Genomic DNA, 22,077 nt, shown 5'->3' on the forward strand with positions numbered 1-22,077 from the left:
ACTAGAATTATGACTTATAACGTTATACCAGAACATATAAGAGTTTTAGAAATTTCACGTAATGTCTGAAACATTTATATTAACATATTTCCATACAAATAACCCAATGAAAGTTTAGTATTAGTTGTTTTCTTTGTTTGTTTATACTACAGGTTCTTATTAGGCATCAATTTTATACACATCAGTGTACACATGTCAATCCCAATAGCCCAATTCAGCACGGCACCATCCCCACCCCACCGCAGTTTTCCTCCCTTGGTGTCCATATGTCTGTTCTCTACATCTGTGTCTCAACTTCTGCCCTGCAAACCAGCTCATCTGTACCATTTGTCTAGTTTCCACATACATGTGTTAATATACGATATTTGTTTTTCTCTTTTTGACTTACTTCACTCTGTATGACAGTCTCTAGATCCATCCACGTCTCAACAAATGACTCAATTTCGTTCCTTTTTATGGCTGAGTAATATTCCATTGTATATATGTACCACATCTTCTTTATCCATTCGTCTGTCGATGGGCATTTAGGTTGCTTCCATGTCCTGGCTATTGTAAATAGTGCTGCAAGGAACATTGGGGTGCATGTGTCTTTTTGAATTATGGTTTTCTCTGGGTATATGCCCAGTAGTGGGATTGCTGGATCATATGGTAATTCTATTTTTAGTTTTTTAAGGAACCTCCATACTGTTCTCCATAGTTGTTGTATCAATTTACATTCCCACCAACAGTGCAGGAGGGTTCCCTTTTCACCACAGCCTTTCCAGTACTTACTGTTTCTAGATTTTTTGTTGATGGCCATTCTGACCAGCATGAGGTGATACCTCATTGTAGTTTTGATTTGCATTCCTCTAATAATTAGTGATGTTGAGCAGCTTTTCATGTGCTTCTTGGCCATCCGTTTGTCTTCCTTGGAGAAATGTCTATTTAGGTCTTCTGCCCATTTTTGGATTGGGTTGTTTGTTTTTTTAATATTGAGCTGCATGAGCTGTTTATATATTTTGGAGATTAATCCTTTGTCCATTGATTCGTTTGCAAATATTTTCTCCCATTCTGAGGGTTGTCTTTTCGTCTTGTTTATGGTTTCCTTTCCTGTGCAAAAGCTTTTAAGTTTCATTAGGTCCCATTTGTTTATTTTTGTTTTTATTTCCGTTACTCTAAGAGGTGGATCAAAAAAGATCTTGCTGTAATTTTTGTCAAAGAGTGTTTTTCCTATGTTTTCCTCTAAGAGTTTTATAGTGTCCAGTCTTACATTTAGGTCTCTAATCCTTTTTGAGTTTATTTTTGTGTATGGTGTTAGGGAGTGTTCTAATTTCATTCATTTACATGTAGCTGTCCAGTTTTCCCAGCACCACTTATTGAAGAGACTGTCTTTTCTCCATTGTATATCCTTGCCTCCTTTGTCATAGATTAGTTGACCATAGGTGCGTGGGTTTATCTCTGGGCTTTCTATCTTGTTCCATTGATCTATATTTCTGTATTTGTGCAAGTACCATACTGTCTTGATTACTGTAGCTTTGTAGTATAGTCTGTCTGAAGTCAGGGAGTCTGATTGCTCCAGCTCCGTTTTTTTTTTTTTTTTTTTTTTTTTTTAAAGAAATTCACGTTCTTTTATTTCTTTATTTATGACTGTGTTGAGTCTTCGTTTCTGTGCGAGGGCTTTCTCTAGTTGCGGCAAGTGGGGACCACTCTTCATCACCGTGCGCGGGCCTCTCACCATTGCGGCCTCTCTTGTTGCGGAGCACAGGCTCCAGACGCGCAGGCTCAGTAATTGTGGCTCACGGGCCCAGTTGCTCCGTGGCATGTGGGATCTTCCCAGACCAGGGCTCGAACCCATGTCCCCTGCATTGGCAGGCAGATTCTCAACCACTGCACCACCAGGGAAGCCCTCCAGCTCCGTTTTTTTCCCTCAAGACTGCTTTGGCTATTTGGGGTCTTTTGTGTCTCCATACAAATTTTAAGATATTTTGTTCTAGTTCTGTAAAAAATGCCATTGGTAATTTGATAGGGATTGCATTGAATCTGTAGATTGCTTTGGGTAGTAGAGTCATTTTTACAATATTGTTTCTTCCAATCCAAGAACATGGTATATCTCTCCATCTATTTGTATCATCTTTAATTTCTTTCATCAGTGTCTTATAGTTTTCTGCATACAGGTCTTTTGTCTCCCTAGGTAGGTTTATTCCTAGGTATTTTATTCTTTTTGTTGCAGTGGTAAATGGGAGTGTTTCCTTAATTTGTCTTTCAGATTTTTCATCATTAGTGTATAGGAATGCAAGAGATTTCTGTGCATTAATTTTGTATCCTGCAACTTTACCAAATTTGTTGATTAGCTCTAGTAGTTTTCTGGTGGCATCTTTAGGATTTCCTATGTATAATATCATGTCATCTGCAACCAGTGACAGTTTTACTTCTTCTTTTCCAATTTGTATTCCTTTTATTTCTTTTTCTTCTCTGATTGCCATGGCCAGGACTTCCAAAACTATGTTGAATAATAGTGGTGAGAGTGGACATCCTTGTCTCGTTCCTGATCTTAGAGGAAATGCTTCCAGTTTTTCACCATTGAGAATGATGTTTGCCGTGGGTTTGTCATATATGGCCTTTATTATGTTGAGGTAGGTTCCCTCTGTGCCCACTTTCTGGAGAGTTTTTATCATAAATGGGTGTTGAATTTTGTCAAAAGCGTTTTCTGCATCTATTGAGATGATCATATGGTTTTTATTCTTCAATTTGTTAATATGGTGTATCACATTGATTGATTTGCATATATTGAAGAATCCTTGCATCCCTGGGATAAATCCCACTTGATCATGGTGTATGATCCTTTTAATGTGTTGTTGGATTGTGTTTGCTAGTATTTTGTGGAGGATTTTTGCATCTATATTCATCAGTGATATTGGTCTGTAATTTTCTTTTTTTGTAGTATCTCTGTCTGGTTTTGGTACCAGGGTGATGGTGGCCTCATAGAATGAGTTTGGGAGTGTTCCTTCCTCTGGAATTTTTTGGAAGAGTTTGAGAAGGATGGGTGTTAGCTCTTCTCTAAATGTTTGATAGAATGCACCTGTGAAGCCATCTGGTCCTGGACTTTTGTTTGTTGGAAGATTTTTAAGCACAGTTTCAATTTCATTACTTGTCATTGGTCTGTTCATATTTTCTATTTCTTCCTGGTTCAGTCTTGGAAGGTTATACCTTTCTAAGAATTTGTCCATTTCTTCCAGGTTGTCCATTTTATTGGCATAGAGTTGCTTGTAGTAGTCTCTTAGGATGCTTTGCATTTCTCTGGTGTCTGTTGTAACTTCTCCTTTTTCATTTCTAATTTTATTGATTTGAGTCCTCTCCCTCTTTTTCTTGATGAGTCTGGCTAATGGCTTATCAATTTTGTTTATCTTCTCAAAGAACCAGCTTTTAGTTTTATTGATCTTTACTATTGTTTTCTTTGTTTCTATTGCATTTATTTCTGCTCTGATCTTTATGAATTCTTTCCTTCTGCTGACTTTGGTTTTGTTTGTTCTTCTTTCTGTAGTTTCTTTAGGTGTAAGGTTAGATTGTTTACTTGAGATTTTTCTTGTTTCTTTAGGTAGGCTTTTATAGCTATAAACTTCCCTCTTAGAACTGCTTTTGCTGCATCCCATAGGTTTTGGGTCATCGTGTTTTCATTGTCATTTGTCTCTAGGTATTTTTTGATTTCCTGTTTGATTTCTTCAGTGATCTCTTGGTTATTTAGTAACATATTGTTTAGCCTCCATGTGTTTGTGTTTTTTACGTTTTTTTCCCTGTAATTCATTTCTAATCTCATAGCATTGTGGTCAGAAAAGATGCTTGATATGATTTCAGTTTTCTTAAATTTACTGAAGCTTGATTTGTGACACAAGATGTGATCTCTCCTGGAGAATGTTCCGTGCGCACTTGAGAAGAAAGTGTAATCTATTTTCGGATGGAATGTCCTATAAATATCAATTAAATCCATCTGGTCTATTGTGTCATTTAAAGCTTCTGTTTCCTTATTTATTTTCATTTTGGATGATCTGTCCATTGGTGTAAGTGAGATGTTAAAGTCCCCCACTATTATTGTGTTACTGTCGGTTTCCTCTTTTAGAGCTGTTAGCAGTTGCCTTATGTATTGAGGTGCTCCTATGTTGGGTGCATATATATTTATAATTTTTATATCTTCTTCTTGGATTGATCCCTTGATCATTATGTAGTGTCCTTCCTTGTCTCTTGTAACATTCTTTATTTTAAAGTCTATTTTATCTGATATGAGTATAGCTACTCCAGCTTTCTTTTGATTTCCATTTGCATGGAATATCTTTTTCCATCCCCTCACTTTCAGTCTGTATGTGTCCCTATGTCTGAAGTGGGTCTCTTGTAGACAGCATATATATGGGTCTTGTTTTTGTATCCATTCATTGAGCCTGTGTCTTTTGGTTGGAGCATTTAATCCATTGACGTTTAAGGTAATTATCGATATGTATGTTCCTATGACCATTTTCTTAATTGTTTTGGGTTTGCTTTTGTAGGTCCTTTTCTTCTCTTGTGTTTCCCACTTAGAGAAGTTCCTTTAGCATTTGTTGTAGAGCTGGTTTGGTGGTGCTGAATTCTCTTAGCTTTTGCTTGTCTGTAAAGCTTTTGATTTCTCCATCAAATCTGAATGAGATCTTTGCCGGGTAGAGTAATCTTGGTTGTAGGTTCTTCCCTTTCATCACTTTAAGTATATCATGCCACTCCCTTCTGGCTTGTAGAGTTTCTGCTGAGAAATCAGCTGTTAACTTTATGGGAGTTCCCTTGTATGTTATTTGTCGTATTTCCCTTGCTGCTTTCAATAATTTTTCTTTGTCTTTAATTTTTGCCAATTTGATTAGTATGTGTCTTGACGTGTTTCTCCTTGGGTTTATCCTGTATGGGACTCTCTGCGCTTCCTGGACTTGAGTGGCTATTTCCTTTCCCATGTTAGGGAAGTTTTCGACTATAATCTCTTCAAATATTTTCTTTGGTCCTTTCTCTCTCTCTTCTCCTTCTGGGACCCCTATAATGTGAATGTTGTTGCGTTTAATGTTGTCCCAGAGGTCTCTTAGGCTGTCTTCATTTCTTTTCATTCTTTTTTCTTTATTCTGTTCCACAGCAGTGAATTCCACCATTCTGTCTTCCAGGTCACTTATCCGTTCTTCTGCCTCAGTTATTCTGCTATTGATTCCTTGTAGTGTAGTTTTCATTTCAGTTATTGTATTGTTCATCTCTGTTTGTTTGTTCTTTAATTCTTCTAGGTCTTTGTTAATCATTTCTTGCATCTTCTCAATCTTTGCCTCCATTCTTATTCCGAGGTCCTGGATCATCTTCACTATCATTATTCTGAATTCTTTTTCTGGAAGGTTGCCTATCTTCACTTCATTTAGTTGTTTTTCTGGGGTTTTATGTTGTTCCTCCATCTGGTATATAGCCCTCTGCCTTTTCATCTTGTCTGTCCTTCGGTGAATGTGGTTTTTGTTCCACATGCTGCAGGATTATAGTTTTTCTTGCTTCTGCTGTCTGCCCTCTGGTGGTTGAGGCTATCTAAGAGGCTTGATGGGAGGCTCTGGTGGTGGGTAGAGCTGACTGTTGCTGTGGTGGTCAGAGCTCAGTAAAACTTTAATCCACTTGACTGTTGATGGGTGGGGCTGGGTTCCCTCCCTGTTGGTTGTTTTGCCTGAGGCAACCCAGCACTGGAGCCTACCTGGGCTCTTTGGTGGGGCTAATGACAGACTCTGGGAGGGCTCACGCCAAGGAGTACTTCCCAGAACTTCTGCTGCCAGTGTCCTTGTCCCCACGGCGAAACAGAGCCACCCCCCGCCTCTGCAGGAGACCTTCTGACACCAGCAGGTAGGTCTGGTTCAGTCTCCCCTGGGGTCACTGCTCCTTCCCCTGGGTCCCGATGCGCACACTATTTTGTGTGCGCCCTCCAAGAGTGGGGTCTCTGTTTCCCCCAGTCCTGTCGAAGTCCTGCAATCAATTCCCACTAGGCTTCAAAGTCTGAATCTCTATGAATTCCTCCTCCCGTTGCCGGACCCCCAGGTTGGGAAGCCTGACGTGGGGCTCAGAACCTTCACTCCAGTGGGTGGACTTCTGTGGTATAAGTGTTCACCAGTCTGTGAGTCACCCACCCACCAGTTATGGGATTTGATTTTACTCTGATTGCGCCCCTCCTACCGTCTCACTGTGGCTTCTCCTTTGTCTTTGGAGTGGGGTATCTTTTTTGGTGCGTTCCAGTGTCTTCCTGTCGATGATTGTCCAGCAGCTAGTTGTGATTCTGGTATTCTCACAAGAGGGAGTGAGAGCACGTCCTTCTACTCCGCCATCTTGGTTCCTCTCGTTTATTGCATTCTTAATTTCAGTTCTAAAATTTTCATTTGATTCTTTTTTACAGATTACAGTTCTCTGTTGAAAATCTCCCTTTTCATCTGTCTTATTCACCTTTTCCTCCCTCCCTCTCTCCCTTCCTTCCTTCCAGAACATACTAGCTATAGTTATATTAGAGTCCTTTTCTGCTAACTCCAGTTAGTAGGTCACCCATGGGTCTGTTTTTACAATATTTTTTTCTCCTTGATTTTCAGTCATTTGGTCCAGTCTTGTGGTGCACCTCGTAATTTTTTATTGAATTCTCGGTATAGTAAGTGAAGAGTTGTAGAAGTCCCCATAGTATTCTTTTTCCAAGGAGTCAACCTTTCCTTTACTGGACAGATGGGTTGAGGGTTACATACCTTACTCCAGTCAGGGATTGAACTGAGTACAAGCTAGACAGAAGTTTGGGGAAGCTATTGTGCTTATCCCCTGGGGACCAGGAGTCCCAAATGAGAGCCTGTGGTATTCACCAGGATCTCATTTCCCGATGGCTCCTGAACTCTAATTCTTCTCTTCCCAACACATCAAGGCAGCGAGTTTGCACTTTGGAGGCTTTCTGTTTAGCTTTTTTGTCTCATACCTTATGTAGCTTTGGAAATCCGCAGTTGTCCTTTGGGGAAAAGTGGCTGTGTAACAAACTCCCTTCTTTGCCTCTGTCTTCCACTGGGGTCTTAGCCCATCAGGTCTCCAGTCCCCACAAGTACCAGAAGGCTTGCAGTTTTCCATCCTCCCAGGACTGGCCATCTCTCTAGGCAGAGATTCTCAGCCTCTTGTTGATAAATACCTCCATGAAGAATGGCTGTAGAATGCCAGCTCACCTCTCCATGGTTTGTCCACCATCTTGGAATCCTGACTCTTCTAGTTCAGGTTGCCTCAGCAGCCCTTTAATTGATGCCTTAGAGTGATGTTGCTTGCTCTATAGTTCATTAAGCCTTCCTAGTTATTCTGGGTAGGAACATTGATGTGCCGCAGACTACCCAAATGTTAGCTGGAAGGTGAGGGCTACACAATTATTTTTGAAGGAAATGTCAGTAATTAGATTATTTTTGTGAACTTCTCTTTTGGCCAGCTTTATCCAGTCATAGGTGTTGGTATATGCATGTTTTCTTGTTTCTCATTACATACTGATGAAGTAAAATGGAATATTTTTCTGAATCATTGTAATAAGTTTTATAACTATCCTTGATTTATTAATTCATGGCCATTATAGTCAATATAGATTCCTAACTTTATTTTGTAACTCTGAGCATTAAGGATGTCTTATGATGCTGTATCAACAGTGAAATTGAACATATAAAGTTAGTAATAATATTGAATACATATAAAATGATTAAGAGTCAACAGTGAATATTCTAACATAACAATGAGAGTCAACAGTGAATATTCTAACATAAACTAAATAAATAATGACTGTTCATGGTTTACTAGTTATTTAAAATAAATATTAAAATATTTTTTTCTGAAGAGTAATATATACTTTGTTTTATATAAAATTTCTAATTTTCTTTCACTTTGATTTAATTTTTATAATTATATTTTTCTAATTAACAGAGATATTCTCAAATCTGAGAAAAATACTTGTAATCTTGAAATGCAAAATTCATGTCTTTTAGAGGTTTATTATATTCCTATCTCACTGTTGTGTTTTATGTCCATGAGGGCACACTGACAAGTATTTTGCCCATACGCTATTTATTGACTTTTGTCTGCATAGTTGGACAGATAGTATTGTATTTAATATGCCAAAGTTGACTATTGTCAACAGTGAGTATATTATAGTCCTCTTTCCAGCTTTTGAATTTATTCTGCCATTGAAGTTGTAGCAGTTGATAGACCAGTTGGAAAAATGAAACATGAGGATCTTAACCTTTAGCTGTAGTTGGGTTGCTGACAGTCATTGAGGGAACCATCTCTGGTTCCCCCTTACAATGTGTGTTTTGAGTCTTTGACTCTTTCAAATAAGTCCTTGAGGGCTGTCATTTTCTCTGCTCTCTGTGCAGGAAGAAGAGAGTGAAGAGGAGCCCAAACTGAAGTATGAAAGGCTCTCCAATGGGGTAACTGAAATCCTTCAGAAGGATGCCGCTAGCTGCATGACAGTCCACGACAAGGTAAGGTGGCCCATGTAGAGGATTCTGCTGTGAGTTGTTTCTGTGGTAAGTTTGTTGATACTTTGGAGTCTGGGTGCTTTGCATGGTGGTTTTTTTTTTTTTTTTTTTACAGTAATCATGTCTCCTTTCCATTCTTCCTCTCTTCTTTCTCACCAACAAAAAACCAAAACAACAACCAGAGATATTATATAAATGTGTTTGTACACACACACCACCCACTGCAAGGGTATATCAAGTAGGACTCAGATGATGATGGATGTGAAAGGTTTGTAGCAAGTGGTTCTCGGAAACCCTAGCGCTTAATTCCTCAGCTCTTAAGTAGTAGAGTAGGAAAGTGTTAGGATGAGAAGTATTGTGGAGCTCATTGCTTTTGTGAAAGTAGAAGAGATTCCATTGGAGGCCTTAGGAATCAGCAGCAAGGCCCCAGATGATTACTTATCTATTATATGAATGAATGAATAGATTCCACATATGGGTCTTCGCTACAGCAAAGCCCACCCCGCCAACTTTCTGAATCCAGGCTAAGTACTATACAGGACCCTTAGCCCATTCTTAGACCAAAACAATCTGGGTCATAATTGGAATATCAGAGGCCAGGGAGTTTCACCCATTGCTCTGTCTTCTCTATCAGCCCTGTGAGTGAGCCTTGGTGCCTTCACAAAAGTCAGACCCCCAGCTCTGATCCATCTCCTGGCTTTATCCCTTTGTTACCAGCAGTATTGTCTCATCCTCCTCCTACCTCCACCCAGTTACCCTTTACTACCGATTTCATTCCATTGTAAACAGATTCCTGCACTTGCTCAGCATGCCAGTAGGATATGTGCTGTCTGTTTTGTTTTTCCAGAAACCCCCTCCTTCGGCCCTGTTTCATCTCTCTACCCTTAAGGCCACACTCTGGAGGGTGTCCGTCCCTGGGACTTGAGGATCTTTTGGGCAACGCTCTCTTGTCCTTTTTTCCTTGAAGCTGTTGTGTTCATCTTCCCACTAACCCTGTTTTGTGACTTTATGGAGCCCTGATCTCTAATCCATTCTTTCTCTTTCTTTCTGTCAAGTGGTCAACTATCCTAAGTTAACTTTACCAGCAGATTCAATTCTCTAATGGCCCTGACCCTCATGTGCCCCCCAGCTACACTCTCAGCTCCGAGTCAGTGCTCAGATGACCAAAGCCGCCTGCCATGTGCTGGTACACGTTGCGTGCCGAGGTGCACATGTCACTGAAAGGGCTGATATTTATTTGTCCTTCAAAAGCTCCTTCGGTCCCCAATCCGCCTCTTCAGCCACAATCCCTTCACTCTGAGGATGATGTCATTTCTATTTAATTAAGAAAATGGAAACTACCAAGCATGATCAGCCTCAATTCCTGACCCCTTTCCCAGCTCATCTGAATCCACGCCCATCCTTCCCCACAGGAGCTGTTCTTCCTCCTGCTCAAGGACCTTTTTGTCCACTTCTTTACTTCACCCCCCCTCATTTCCTCCCTTCTCTCCTAGTGATCAGGCTATATCATGGAACAGACATAATTCTAGCCCCACGTGACTACTGATCTACTTTCTGATTCTATGAATTAGCCTACTTTGGATATTTCATATACATGGAATCATACATTGTTTGGTCTCTTGTGTTTGGCTTCTTACACTTACTATCATGTTTTTGAGGTTCACTTGTGACGGAGCACATATCAACACTTCATTCCTCCTTATTGGGAATATTATCCCAGTGTATGGACAGAACACACTTTGTCCATTCGCCAATTTGTGGACATTTCGATGCTTTTGACACTGTGGAGCTCACCTTTCTTAAAACTTCCTTATCATGACACCATTTTCTTATCACTTTCTTGATCACTTCTGTTATTCCCTTCTGGTTTTCTTTCAGTTTCTTTCACCTCTACTTTTCCCTTACATGTTGGTTTTCCCAAGATTTGGTCCATTGGCCACATGTCTATTAAATGTGTACTTTTTTTTTTTTTAAATAAATTTATTTATTTGGCTGCATTGGGTCTTCGTTGCTGCACGCGGGCTTTCTCTAGTTGGGGTGAGCGGGGGCTACTCTTTGTTCCGGTGTGCGGGCTTCTCATTGCGGTGGCTTCTCTTGTTGCCGAGCACGGGCTCTAGGCACGCGCGCTTCAGTAGTTGTGGCTCGCGGGCTCTAGAGCGCAGGTCAGAGGTTGTGGCGCACGGGCTTAGTTGCTCCGCGGCATGTGGGATCTTCCTGGACCAGGGCTCGAACTCGTGTCCCCTGCACTGGCAGGCGGATTCTTAACCACTGCGCCACCAGGGAAGCCCAAATGTGTACTCTTCTTGATATTTAAATTTCATGATTTCTGTGGCCACCTCCACCCTGACCCTTCCAAGAATAGCGTGCTTATTTATCCAGGTGCCTTCTGCACAGCTCTACCTTTGGTTCTGTTTATACCTGAGATTCACCATGTCCATAATGAGCTCATCTTCTTTTCCCTTCCTTCCCTCGCCTCTGTGTTTTTTGGGTTCTCTGCCCCATTTGGTGGCATCACCTAAGCCAAAGCTGACTCCTTCTCCCCTTCCGCCCAGTCATCCCCTAAGTCCTGGTGGTTCTCTCACCACCCCTGCCCTAGCCAAGGCCCTCATCTTCTCCTGCCTCTACTCGTGTGCTTCTCATTTTTCTAACCAGATCTTATTTTCATCATCTACTAAATAAAAGTCTGAGCTCCTTCATGTGGTGTTTAAGGTCCTCTGAGATCTTGCCTCCTTGTGTGATTGGCCCCATATCTGACCACTTTCTGCCACAAGTGCAATGCTCTGGCAGCAACTCCTGACTGTTCTTACTCACAACATCTCTTCTGCCTGGATTCTACCTGCATGTCACCTGCTTGAATCCACTCCCATCCTGAGTCAAAGATCTTTTAGTACAGGCATTCATCATTTCTCCCTGGAACTAATGATCACACCGTGAACCAATCTATTTTCTTTCAGATTTGATTTCATCCTAGTCCATTTATAACACTTCTTTCTACTGAAATAATCTTCCAGGAATTCAGATCTGATCATGTGCTCCCCCTTCCTAGAATTCCGTATTGGTTTCCTGGTGTCTTCATGATTTGGACACACTCCCTCCTCCCCCCTAAACACACACTCACTTTGTTACCTTTCGTCTCTCCATAAATATTCAGAAACCTCGGGGGCTTCCCTGGTGGTGCAGTGGTTAAGATTCTGCCTGCCAATGCAGGGGACACAGGTTCGAGCCCTAGTTCGGGAAGATCCCACATGCTGCGGAGCAACTAAGCCCGTGAGCCACAGCTACTGAAGCCCGCGTGCCTAGAGCCCGCGCTCTGCAACAAGAGAAGCCACCGCGATGAGAAGCCTGCGCGTCGCAATGAAGAGTAGCCCCCGCTCACAGCAACTAGAGAAAGCCCGCGCGCAGCAACAAAGACCCAATGCAGCCTAAATAAATAAATAAATAAATAAATAAAACCCTTCAGTGGCTCTCATTACACGCAAGATGAAGTCTGAAAAGTTAAAAAAAAAAAAAAAAAATTCAGAAGTCTCCTGTTAACCAACCTTGCCAATCTCATTGCCTGTCTCCTGCCCTGGATGCTTCCACCATATAAAACTACTTGTAATTTTTTGCCTTTGTCCTGCTTTTTATGTGACTACATGCCTTTGTGCAAGTTGTATCCACGCTGCCTAAAATGGTCTTTACCACAAGCCTGCCCCATCTGCCTCAGTGTCTACTGTCTAACACTCCTCCTTCAAAGTTGACCCTTGAACAACACAGATTGGAACTGCACAGGGTCCACTTATACACGGATTTTTTTCAGTAGTAAATACTACACGGTCCCTGGTTGCTTGAATCTGTGGCTGTAGAACCACTGATCTGGAGGAACCATGGATCTAGAGGGCCAACTAAAGTTATATGCACATTTGCAACTGCAGGAAGGGTGGGTGCCCCTAACTGCCCCCCAGATTGTTCAAAGACCAACTATCTACTATTGAAAAAAATCTGTCTAAGTGGACCCTCCCAGTTCAAACCTGTGTTGTTCACGAGTCAATTGTACTTACTTTTAAAGCATACTCTAAAAATTTAATCTTAATCAGTTTTTTATTTCTGTCTCCATCATTTTACCGTCATCCTTTTAAGTCATACGTGCTTATTGTCTAAGCATATCATAGGTGCTTTGTGTGTGTGTGTGTGTGTGTGTGTGTGTTGAATAAACCATCAAATTGATGAAAAGGAGAACAAAGTTTGCCTCCCCAGAGGTCAAACTTTATTAACACCATACTTAATCCAACTTGGCCAAGGAGCCTGACGGTGGGAACTGTAGTCAGACTAAGTTTGAGAACATGCACTCTTGATCTGAGGCTCATGTTTCTATTTACCAGACTTCTGATCCAGTTGAGAGTATTTTAGCTATTAATTCTGGCCCTAGCTCTGCCACTCATTGACTGTCTCCGGGGAAGTCACATCAACTCCCAGAACTTATTTCCTTATGTGTAATTGAAGGCAGTCCCTGCTCTAATGCTTTGAATGCTGTAAAGTGCTAGGTGAAACATAGATATTACTATACAGCTGACCACATTTGAGATGTACTACTTGTTGTTTCTTTCGTGGTGTCCAAAAGACTGCTTATTGCTTCTTCTACCTGTTTACTTACAAAAAGTCCAGTTGTTCAGAGGAAAAGCAATTATGCTAGTGGATGGTTCAGAAGGATTCAATGCCCAAATGATAGTTTATCAAATGAGTCAAGTTTCTGTATTTAAACAGGAAAGGGGCTAATTAAATTATATTTATTCTTTGCCCATGCTGGATTTTAGGTGCTCTCAGGTTAAAAGAAAAAAAAAATCAATAGTTACAAAAGCACAAGGCTTTTCATGTCTGAAAGGAGGGTCATATTTAAAGGATTTGTATTTATGTTCATGATTTGTGGCCAATTCTGCATTTTTTTCTTGTATTTTAAGTAGTCGAAAGCATTAGCAAATGAAAGTATGACTCATTAATAGTTTTGGTAGTTAAATTTTTAAGAACTATACGATTGCCTTATCAAACTTGATTGTTTTAAGAGCACATAAAGTTATTTCTAAAAGGGAGCAACAATAATTTATCTAATCCAAATGATGAAATGTTTTCCTAAACAAAAGGTAGGTTGTCATAAAAACCACTGCTTTTTTTTTTTCCAAGATGGTCTAAAGTAATGATAGTTTTAGGTTGAAATCATACAATCAAAATAATTATTTTACGTTTCCTTTCTGTCTTAAGTATTAAATGAATTAAACTAGTAATTTTGAAAAGAAGAAGGGAAGGAATTAATATTTGGGGTAAAGTACTCTGTATAGAACCTTTAAAACTTTGATAAAATATAATTGGAAGTTCAAGAATGGTCTTCAGAGAGATATCAGAGAATGACCCAGTATTAAAGCATTGGCCTTCTTGGTTTTCTTTCTTTCTTTTTTTTTTTTTTGACTTTTGGCTGCGCCATGCAGCATGTGGGATCTTAGTTCCCCGACCGGGGATCGAACCCGTGCCCCCTTCATTGGAAGCGCAGAGCCTTAACCACTGGACCGCCGGGAAAGTCCCCCCCCTTAGTTTTCTAACAAAATAAATACAGTTTTTATGAGGAGAGTCAATACTGTCGAGTACTTGGGTGTAGTGAGCTTTTAAAACCCATTCATTCTTTTACCGTAGGTGGCCTCAGAATGGAGTATTGTTTGTAGCTAGTATTATGTGGTATTTTTCTATTCAGATATTGTCAGAGTGTCACTGTGGAGAAGAAATTACACCCCTCTGAGTCCTCTATTTCTGACTAGAATGTTCTTTTGCTTTGGAGGAAACAGCCCTGTTTAGTTTAAAAATTCAGGCTCATTTCCCCCCCAGAATTACCTCTTCCCCTGCCCTTTCCAGGGCCCCGACATCCTCTTTTCAGCAGCCTTGTTGTCTGCCCTGGATGAGTAATCGGCCTGGCACCTTGTCATTCAGGCAGCCCTGTGCAGCGGAATCGTCATACCTAGTTATGTCTGCACACCTGATGTTTTATTAACCAGTATTGATTTTTTTACCCGGGGGACTTTTTTTTCTTCCTGAAAAAAAGGCAACCTTGCAGGAGTGAAAGGCATTGCAGGGACTGAATTTCTAATGAACCCCCTTCTTTTCCTTTTTGTGACGCCTCTTTAATGTAGTTTTATATTTTAAGCGCCTGATCTGAAATTTCATTTTCAGCAATTCCATTCTGAGAAATCCTTTTAAATCTTGACTTTCTGTAAGGTTAATTTTTTTCAAGATTGTTCTGCTTGACTGAAAAGCTTAGTAGTGCCTATAAATTTGAGCATTTCGTTCTAGGTTACGATGAAGCATGTTCACATGCAACGAAATACAGAGAATTTGGAATTCTTTGAGTACTGCTTAGAGAAATAAAAGGGAAGAGAAATCTCATGTCCTATTTCAGGTAGTCCTAAAGTTTCTTCTCATTTCTTTAGGGTTAGTTCAAAGAATTAAAGAAACAGTGGGAGTTATGAACTAGTTTTATGTCATAAAATGAATACAAAGCTCAACAGTTATTTGTGTGACAGAAAAGGATTTTTTTCTTTTTTGCATTCAAAAATAAACATTGACACTTAATATCACACGTTTACTTTTAGAGAGGCATTCTCGTGATGACAGTATAAGTACATCTGAGTTTTTGCATCTCAGCGTGGCATGGATTTTCCTTCCTAAAAAAGATTACTTTGTTGTTTGTGTGTGTGTGTGTGTGTGTGTGTGTGTATGTGTATGTTGAACTTAAATGATAGCACAGATTTATGCAGTTGCCATAAATTAAGGGGAGTTTCTAAATCATTCCCTTCAGATGCTGAGTTCAACCGTGGGTTGGTCGTACTTTCACAGCTGCATTTTAATTTGCTGCCTCAGTCCATCAGGGCATTGTGTACAGGCCGCATGCACACCATTAGTTGTCAGTAGATGAGGGTCCTCATGAGTCATTCTGACAGCTAGCTTGCATGATCCCAATAAAGAAGGCCCTGTTCTGTGATTTCCTCCAAGCTGGAAACAAGCCTTCTCAAAGGAATGTGCGTCTTCCGAGGCATCGCAGATCGCTTACACATTAAGTGTCTTGACTTTGCAGATGGTTTTATTACTAATTGTGTATGAATGGCCCATTAAGAAACTGACCCCTGTACCCCTCTGTTCTTCTTACAGTTCTTGGCACTGGGCACACATTATGGCAAGGTGTATTTACTGGATGTCCAGGGGAACATCACTCAGAAGTTTGATATAGTAAGTATCCAGTATAAAATAATGTGCGAGCTAAATTTCATGCTGAAATCTGTGCTTTGAAATGTTTTAGCCATTTGTTTTTAGAGCATAAAAAAGGATCTTTATCGATGAAATCAGAGTGCTAAGAGTTCAACTCTGAACTTTGTAACCTGTGCTAAAAAGTTTTAAAGGTGAACTTACAAAGAAAGAGGTCTATATTTATACATAATGTATTTTCACTGGGTATCTGCTATATAAAGTCCTTTTAAAAATTTATTTTTATGAATCTGTTTAATTGCAGTTCTTTAGTTAATTATAGTCATCCATTTGGCTTTAAATGAAGCATTTAAAATACTCCTATGTGTGTTTGTTTTAAACTGTAACAGTGTAGAATGTCTAGATGAATTGTTAATCAAAGAAAAAAGATTGCTTTTATTGGTGATTAATGGTGCTAATTTACATACTCTGGGGGTTTGTGGAATCCTTAAAGTGTGAACCCCCTCATTTGATGACTAATGTCGATTGTAAGTACATGCCCCATAATCTTCTCCAGATGCCAAATGTAATTGAAAATTGATTGATCACCTTGCTGTTTCAGTTTATCTCTTCTAAATATATAAAGCTAATATTTTATGTGAATGTTCTGCGAGTTGGACTCTTAGGGGATTATATTGACTAAAAGAGAAGAGCCAGGCTTTTTATTTCTTTAATTGTGATTTGGAGTCACCAAGGATGAAGGAAATGTTGAATCTGAAGCTTGATTTTGGTGTTTAAGATGGGCCTAGAAAGTATCAAGTGTCCGTGGTTGTGTGAATGTGAACCTTTGGGATGAAAAAGGTGGTCATTTTGGAGAACATATTCCTTTTTTTGAAGAAAGTGTCAGCACTAGTTGAAAGATCTATCATAAGGTATTGGTATAGTTTACAAAGGACACCGCAGTTTCTAAAGCTGATACATTATATATTAAAGGTAGCAGGTTGCTTTGTTTTGCTTAAAAGAAACGGAACCACAGATGATGACAGTATCCTTGGAATCTTTGGAATAGTCCTGGAAGGGAATTGTGTGCTCTAACCACTGATCCATCAGGCAAATGGGGGGTTCTTGTTTGGCTTCGGCATCCCTTTCAGACAAGAGGATACTTTTGACCCTCTATCTTCTCCGTCCTGGACACTGGCCACCCGTTTTGATGATTTAATAAACATTTGGTCTTCCCATTGCCATGCATTAAAATGTGAGCTGGTGCTAGGCAGAGCTCTTTTTTATGGTGTCACCCATATCTCCTCACCTTGAAAAAAGAGCTTGCCTGGATGGTCTCTTAAATTTACGGCTCCAGTTTAATGATTCTGTTAAACTCTGCTTCTCAGTAAGTCTTTTTAATATTGTATAGAAATTACTTGATTGCTGAGGTTCACAGGACAAACACTGCTGGTTCCATGGCCAAAAGAGAAACCAGGAGAAATACTGTAGGAGTTTATTCGTGTCTTTCTTTACCCATTCATTCATGCGGTCCTTGTGTCTATTCAGTATAAGCCTTCAGCTTTATCTTTTCTGATGTCAGTTTTATGTCAGCTATATCCTGAGTCCTTTTCCAGGTAATTCCTGGTTCTTTCTTTTCAGTCCTGCGTTTATGACATCTTTGAAAATTAAGTTCTTTATAGCTTTGCACTTATTTTTGGGCAGGAGAGGAAGATGATTTGGTGTTCTGTTTGTTTACCTCACACAAGAATTTAATAGTCTGCTGTGGAGGAGTTTTTCGTGAGGCCTTGGGTCTTCATGACCATTACCTTATGAGGTATATGACTTTCAGGTGACAAATTTCAGAATGTCATTATCTTTTGAAAGGAGCCTGAATCTTCAGCTTCTCATCTCAGATGAGTTTTTTCCTTTATTTTTTTTATTTTCCTGTTTCCAATGACGTGGCTGCTTTTGGGGGCTCCGTATCAGTGCTCTTAAAACAGGATTTTTTCAATTCTAAAAACACTATGGCTTGAATCTGCAGATTTTCTTTGGATGCAATGATTGCCATATTCCATCAAGAACTGTTTTCTTCATTAGAAATGCAGCGAGAGTGAAACAAGTATTTAAAAAAAAAAAACTAGTGAATTAACACCTCTGACTTTAGTTTTTAACTTCTAGGTGAAACTAATTTAAATGAATTAAAATTAGATAAAATAATAATACCTTATACTTGCATAACATTTTTTAAAAATTTTCTCAAGAAATGTCTCCTCAACCCATTCATTGCATTTATAGGTTTTGAATGCAGTAGTAAAGTCACGAAGCAGTAGTTCAAAATTCTCACCTATCAGTAGGGTTTTGTTTGGCAGAGCGTGGAGGCATAGAGGAATCTTTATTTTTAAAAGGTTTCCCAGATGATTCTGCTATTTGTGTTGGAATGGAATCATTACATTAAAGGCTGTATAACTTTAAATGTATATGATACAAAAGAAGAAATAACTAAACAAATCATTCGGCATGTTGAAGAAAGTGATTTGTTTTTCCATTAATATTTCAGGAGAAATACTGTTTAGCACACTCTACAAAAGCTAAGCATATGCCTTCCTAATGACCCAGCAGTTCAAGGTGTATATCAAGAAAACGGAATACAGTGCATATGTCCACAAAATATATATGTGTAGAAGAGTGTTAGTAGTAGCTTGATTTGTAGTAACTCCAAACTAGAAACAACCCAAATGTTCATCAGTAGTAGAATGGATAAGCAAATGATGGTATATTCTTAGCAATTAAAAAGAACAAACTATTGCTACATGCAGCAAACATGGATGAATTTCACTGTCTTAATGTTCAGGCAAAGAAGCCAGACACAAATATGTACATGTTGTATGATTCCTTTTATATGATGGTTAAGAGAAGGCAGAATCATACTATGATGATGGAGGTCAGATAATGATTTGACCTAGGAGAGAGCACAGGAAGAATCTTCTGAAGTGTTGATAATAGTCCCTATCTTGGTTGGTTTCCCAGGAATATACATATGTAAAAATCACTGAACCGCACATTTGAGATTTGTGCACTTTATTCTATATGAGTTATACCTCAGTAACGTGCACACGCACGTACAGAAATACCTATACATGTGTATGTCTCTTTGGCCTTGAGCAATGTTCAAATTATCCTTTGTTGAAGCAACCCTTTACTCTGCTTACTTCTAAATCCCAGAACATTTCCTAGGTTGGTATCTTGTTCAGAGATCTTGATATAAATGAATCATGCCACTAAGATTTTTCTTACAGCTGTATATTCTTCTATAATTACATAAAAAGTTTGATAGAGAGGGTTCTGTGCTACCCAACCATCCATGACTGTTCTTTTGTGGATCAAAAGCAAAAACCACTAGGGTGATGATTTATTTTGCATGTTGATATTCAGATTTCAGTCCATCTGAAAGGATATTCAGAATATATGTTAATTAACATGCTTTAGCCACACATGTGTGTTTTTTAAAGATTTTTTCCCTAGGTGTAACTTTATGTTAATTCAGATTTAATTGATAAAGTTCAATTTTACTGAAGTCACAGAATAAAATTAAAATAGGTCTAGCTTCTCAGTTAAAGGGGCTCAAGTTGCTAAGAAAATTGCCTTCTTGAATATAGATCAAGCCATATTCTCCTGAATAATGGGTGTCTCAATTGCTTACACAGTATGTAACATACGACTTCAAAATCCTTAGAGGATCTCAAATTCCTTTTAAATTCCCACATGGCATCTATGCCCATATGATGTCATTAATCATAGTAGTTACTTTCTCTTTAATAGCCTCCACTTTCCTTAAGCATATTAATTTATGGCTTACTAATTAAGAGTACTTATTGTACTTTGAAGCAATGAGCAAATTATTTTGGAGCATTATTCCATATGTTTTAAATCTTTATTAAGTGTGCTAGAGGGAGAGCAAAGAAGTCCACTGACCAAATAAATCTCTGCTCTTTACCTTTATGTGTTTTCTTTCTTTGCTAGAAATAGGAAATGAAAAGGTTTGGCTGTCATCATGCCATGGCAGAAGACATTAGGTAAATACTTATAAAATGGCTAGTTACAAAAAAGAAAGGAATAGGAAAACAAAATAGAACCGGGGCTTATTAGGCATTTTATATTAAGATAAATATGAAATTTTAAAAATTAATCTCTTAAAGAAGAGGTGGTTTCAGGATTCTCCTTGAACTCCAGATAGTAAAGTCTTTTGCTATTTCTATTTTTTTTTTAATTTGGCTGTGCCACGTGGCTTGCAGGATCTTAGCTCCCACTGGACCGCCAGGGAATTCCCATCTTTTGCTATTTCTATTGCTGTTTTTGATTTGGGATTAGACTAACACACTCTTTTCCTTACTGCTGATCTTTGGTACTTCTTATGGTCGTATGGTATTAAAAACCCAGATTTCTGTGAAAACTAGCTCACGCTACAGTATTTTAACACCCTCATAAGAGTTCTTTTTATTTCTGCTTATCTTCCCCGCTCATCAGTTCAATCCCTGTGTCTCTGAGAACCCTGGACAGCTTCTCACAACTTCCCAGATCAAGTCCTAATCTGTGGCTAAGACCCTTGTCGTATGGCCAAAGCCTACGTTTCCAATTGTAGTTTCAGTTTCTTCCCTCTCCAGTCATTCTGATCCACTCACCGTCTTCTGGTTATTGACTTGGACATGCTTGTTCCAGCCTTTTAATCACATATTCCAAGGATGCCCTTCTTCCATTAAGTCCCATTCTTTCTGCGATGTGCTTGTACTGAAGTGACCTCCCCTTTGAACTCCTGAATTATTGCTATTTTCACTTGCAGTGTTAATCCGTCATCGTATCATTTCCAGCTTCATGTTCATATTCAAGGTTTTGGAGGGCAGGGGCCATGTCTCCTACTATACCGCTCCCCTCTTTCTCTCCCTCTGTCTTGTCTCTGTGGCTGTTTGGTACCCAGTGAGCGTATCAGCTGATAATATCTTCTTGAAACATACTCATGGAACTGGTTCTTTTTGTCATTACTTAACCTCTCAGGAGGGCATCTGGGAGTCAGATCTCTGCTCTCCTGTGTATTATTCAACCCTCACACCCCATTGGATTTATAATTAAAAGTGTTTGTATTGAGATCAGAACCTTACCTCTTACTTATGGAAAGTAAGCCTTTTATTCAGTGATACTTGGCGAGTTTTTAAGATACACTCAGACTTTTCCTAGTTCCTATGGAGAATCCATCAAGTCAACAGAGTGTGGAAGCTGAGGAGACTTTGGAGATCATTCTAGATACAAAAGGTGCCGAGTCAGGAAACTGGAGGGAAACTGAGCTTGAGCTGCTTTGGTTCTCTATTCCCTGCCCACTTAGTGTTCACTGACCTCTTCCAGTACATTCCAGGCCTTCCTCACATATCTAGACGTTTCCCTCACCTAAGGTTGAAAAAGATGTTTTTGTGACTGGATCCTGCCTGGGAGTGACCATGGTTTCATTTCTGTCTCTGGGCTTTGGGACTCAGCCATCTTTTGGATTGCATTCCCAGCCTTTTGTGTGCTCTCTTTGTCTTAGACTCTAATATAAATCAGCTCCTCTTTTCTCTTTCCTTGGTATTGATATATAAATGTTGATTATAGGATCACCCATCTTTATTTTTATGTTTCAGCAAAAGAAGAGCTTATCTTCTCTCTCTTCTCTCTCTTGGCCAGTGTAATCCTGAAAACTTGAGGGTTCCTTTAAGCTTCTCAGATTGCATCTTTAATATTCACGAATACCTCTTTTATCCTTCCCATGGTTTAATCATCTCCTTCTCCCTGGCACCTCCACTTCTGGAAAATACAGTACTTTTGTCGAGGTTATTTGCATCTGGGTCGAGGTCATTCCATCCAGAGAATGTGTGTTTCCTGAGGGCGGTTTCTCTCATTTCTCTCTGCATCCTTAGTGCTCCACATAAAAGCTGATGAATAGCGAGAAATTGATGGAACTTGGCTGAACCAATAGTTCTGAATCTGTAAAGTTCCATGTATCTGGACTACCTTCCAGATAATCAGGGTTTTACACCTTCCTTTCCTCCATCAGGATAACTGTGTGTACATTATGGGGAATCATGTGGGCATGACCATCTCTTCGAGAGTAAATACAGATCCCAGGCATTCATTATAACCCTGAAGAGCCCAACTCTTTGGGGCTCATTCATAATGTAGCCAGAATAGTGTGGGGTGACTATTCATTAAAAGAACCCTTGGAGCAGATCTAAAAATGTAAGCTATCTATCCGTGAACAAAGAAACCCTGCTCTACTATTGGTCGCAGGGCACTTGTTTATCGACCTGAAGCACATCCCATCCATATGTGCAATTCCAGGTGTGGCATCATTACTTGGGAAGCAGGGCATGTATCTTTTGATATTATCCAAGTGGTA

The 22,077-nt window shown here is 39.5% G+C and overlaps 1 protein-coding gene across 3 annotated transcripts in view; it reads left to right on the plus strand.

Moving 5' to 3' along the window:
* The window catches only part of VPS41 (VPS41 subunit of HOPS complex), a 184,968-nt gene that overhangs the window by 37,320 nt on the left and 125,571 nt on the right, over positions 1-22,077 (plus strand). For all 3 annotated transcript variants that reach the window (XM_082473465.1, XM_082473467.1, XM_082473466.1), the window contains exons 3-4: positions 8,370-8,477; positions 15,642-15,719. In XM_082473465.1, the coding sequence (XP_082329591.1) occupies positions 8,370-8,477; positions 15,642-15,719 (186 nt within the window). The remainder of the gene's footprint in view (positions 1-8,369; positions 8,478-15,641; positions 15,720-22,077) is intronic.

Source organism: Balaenoptera physalus (assembly GCF_965194825.1).
Source record: "Balaenoptera physalus genome assembly, chromosome: 8".
NCBI lineage: Eukaryota > Metazoa > Chordata > Mammalia > Artiodactyla > Balaenopteridae > Balaenoptera > Balaenoptera physalus.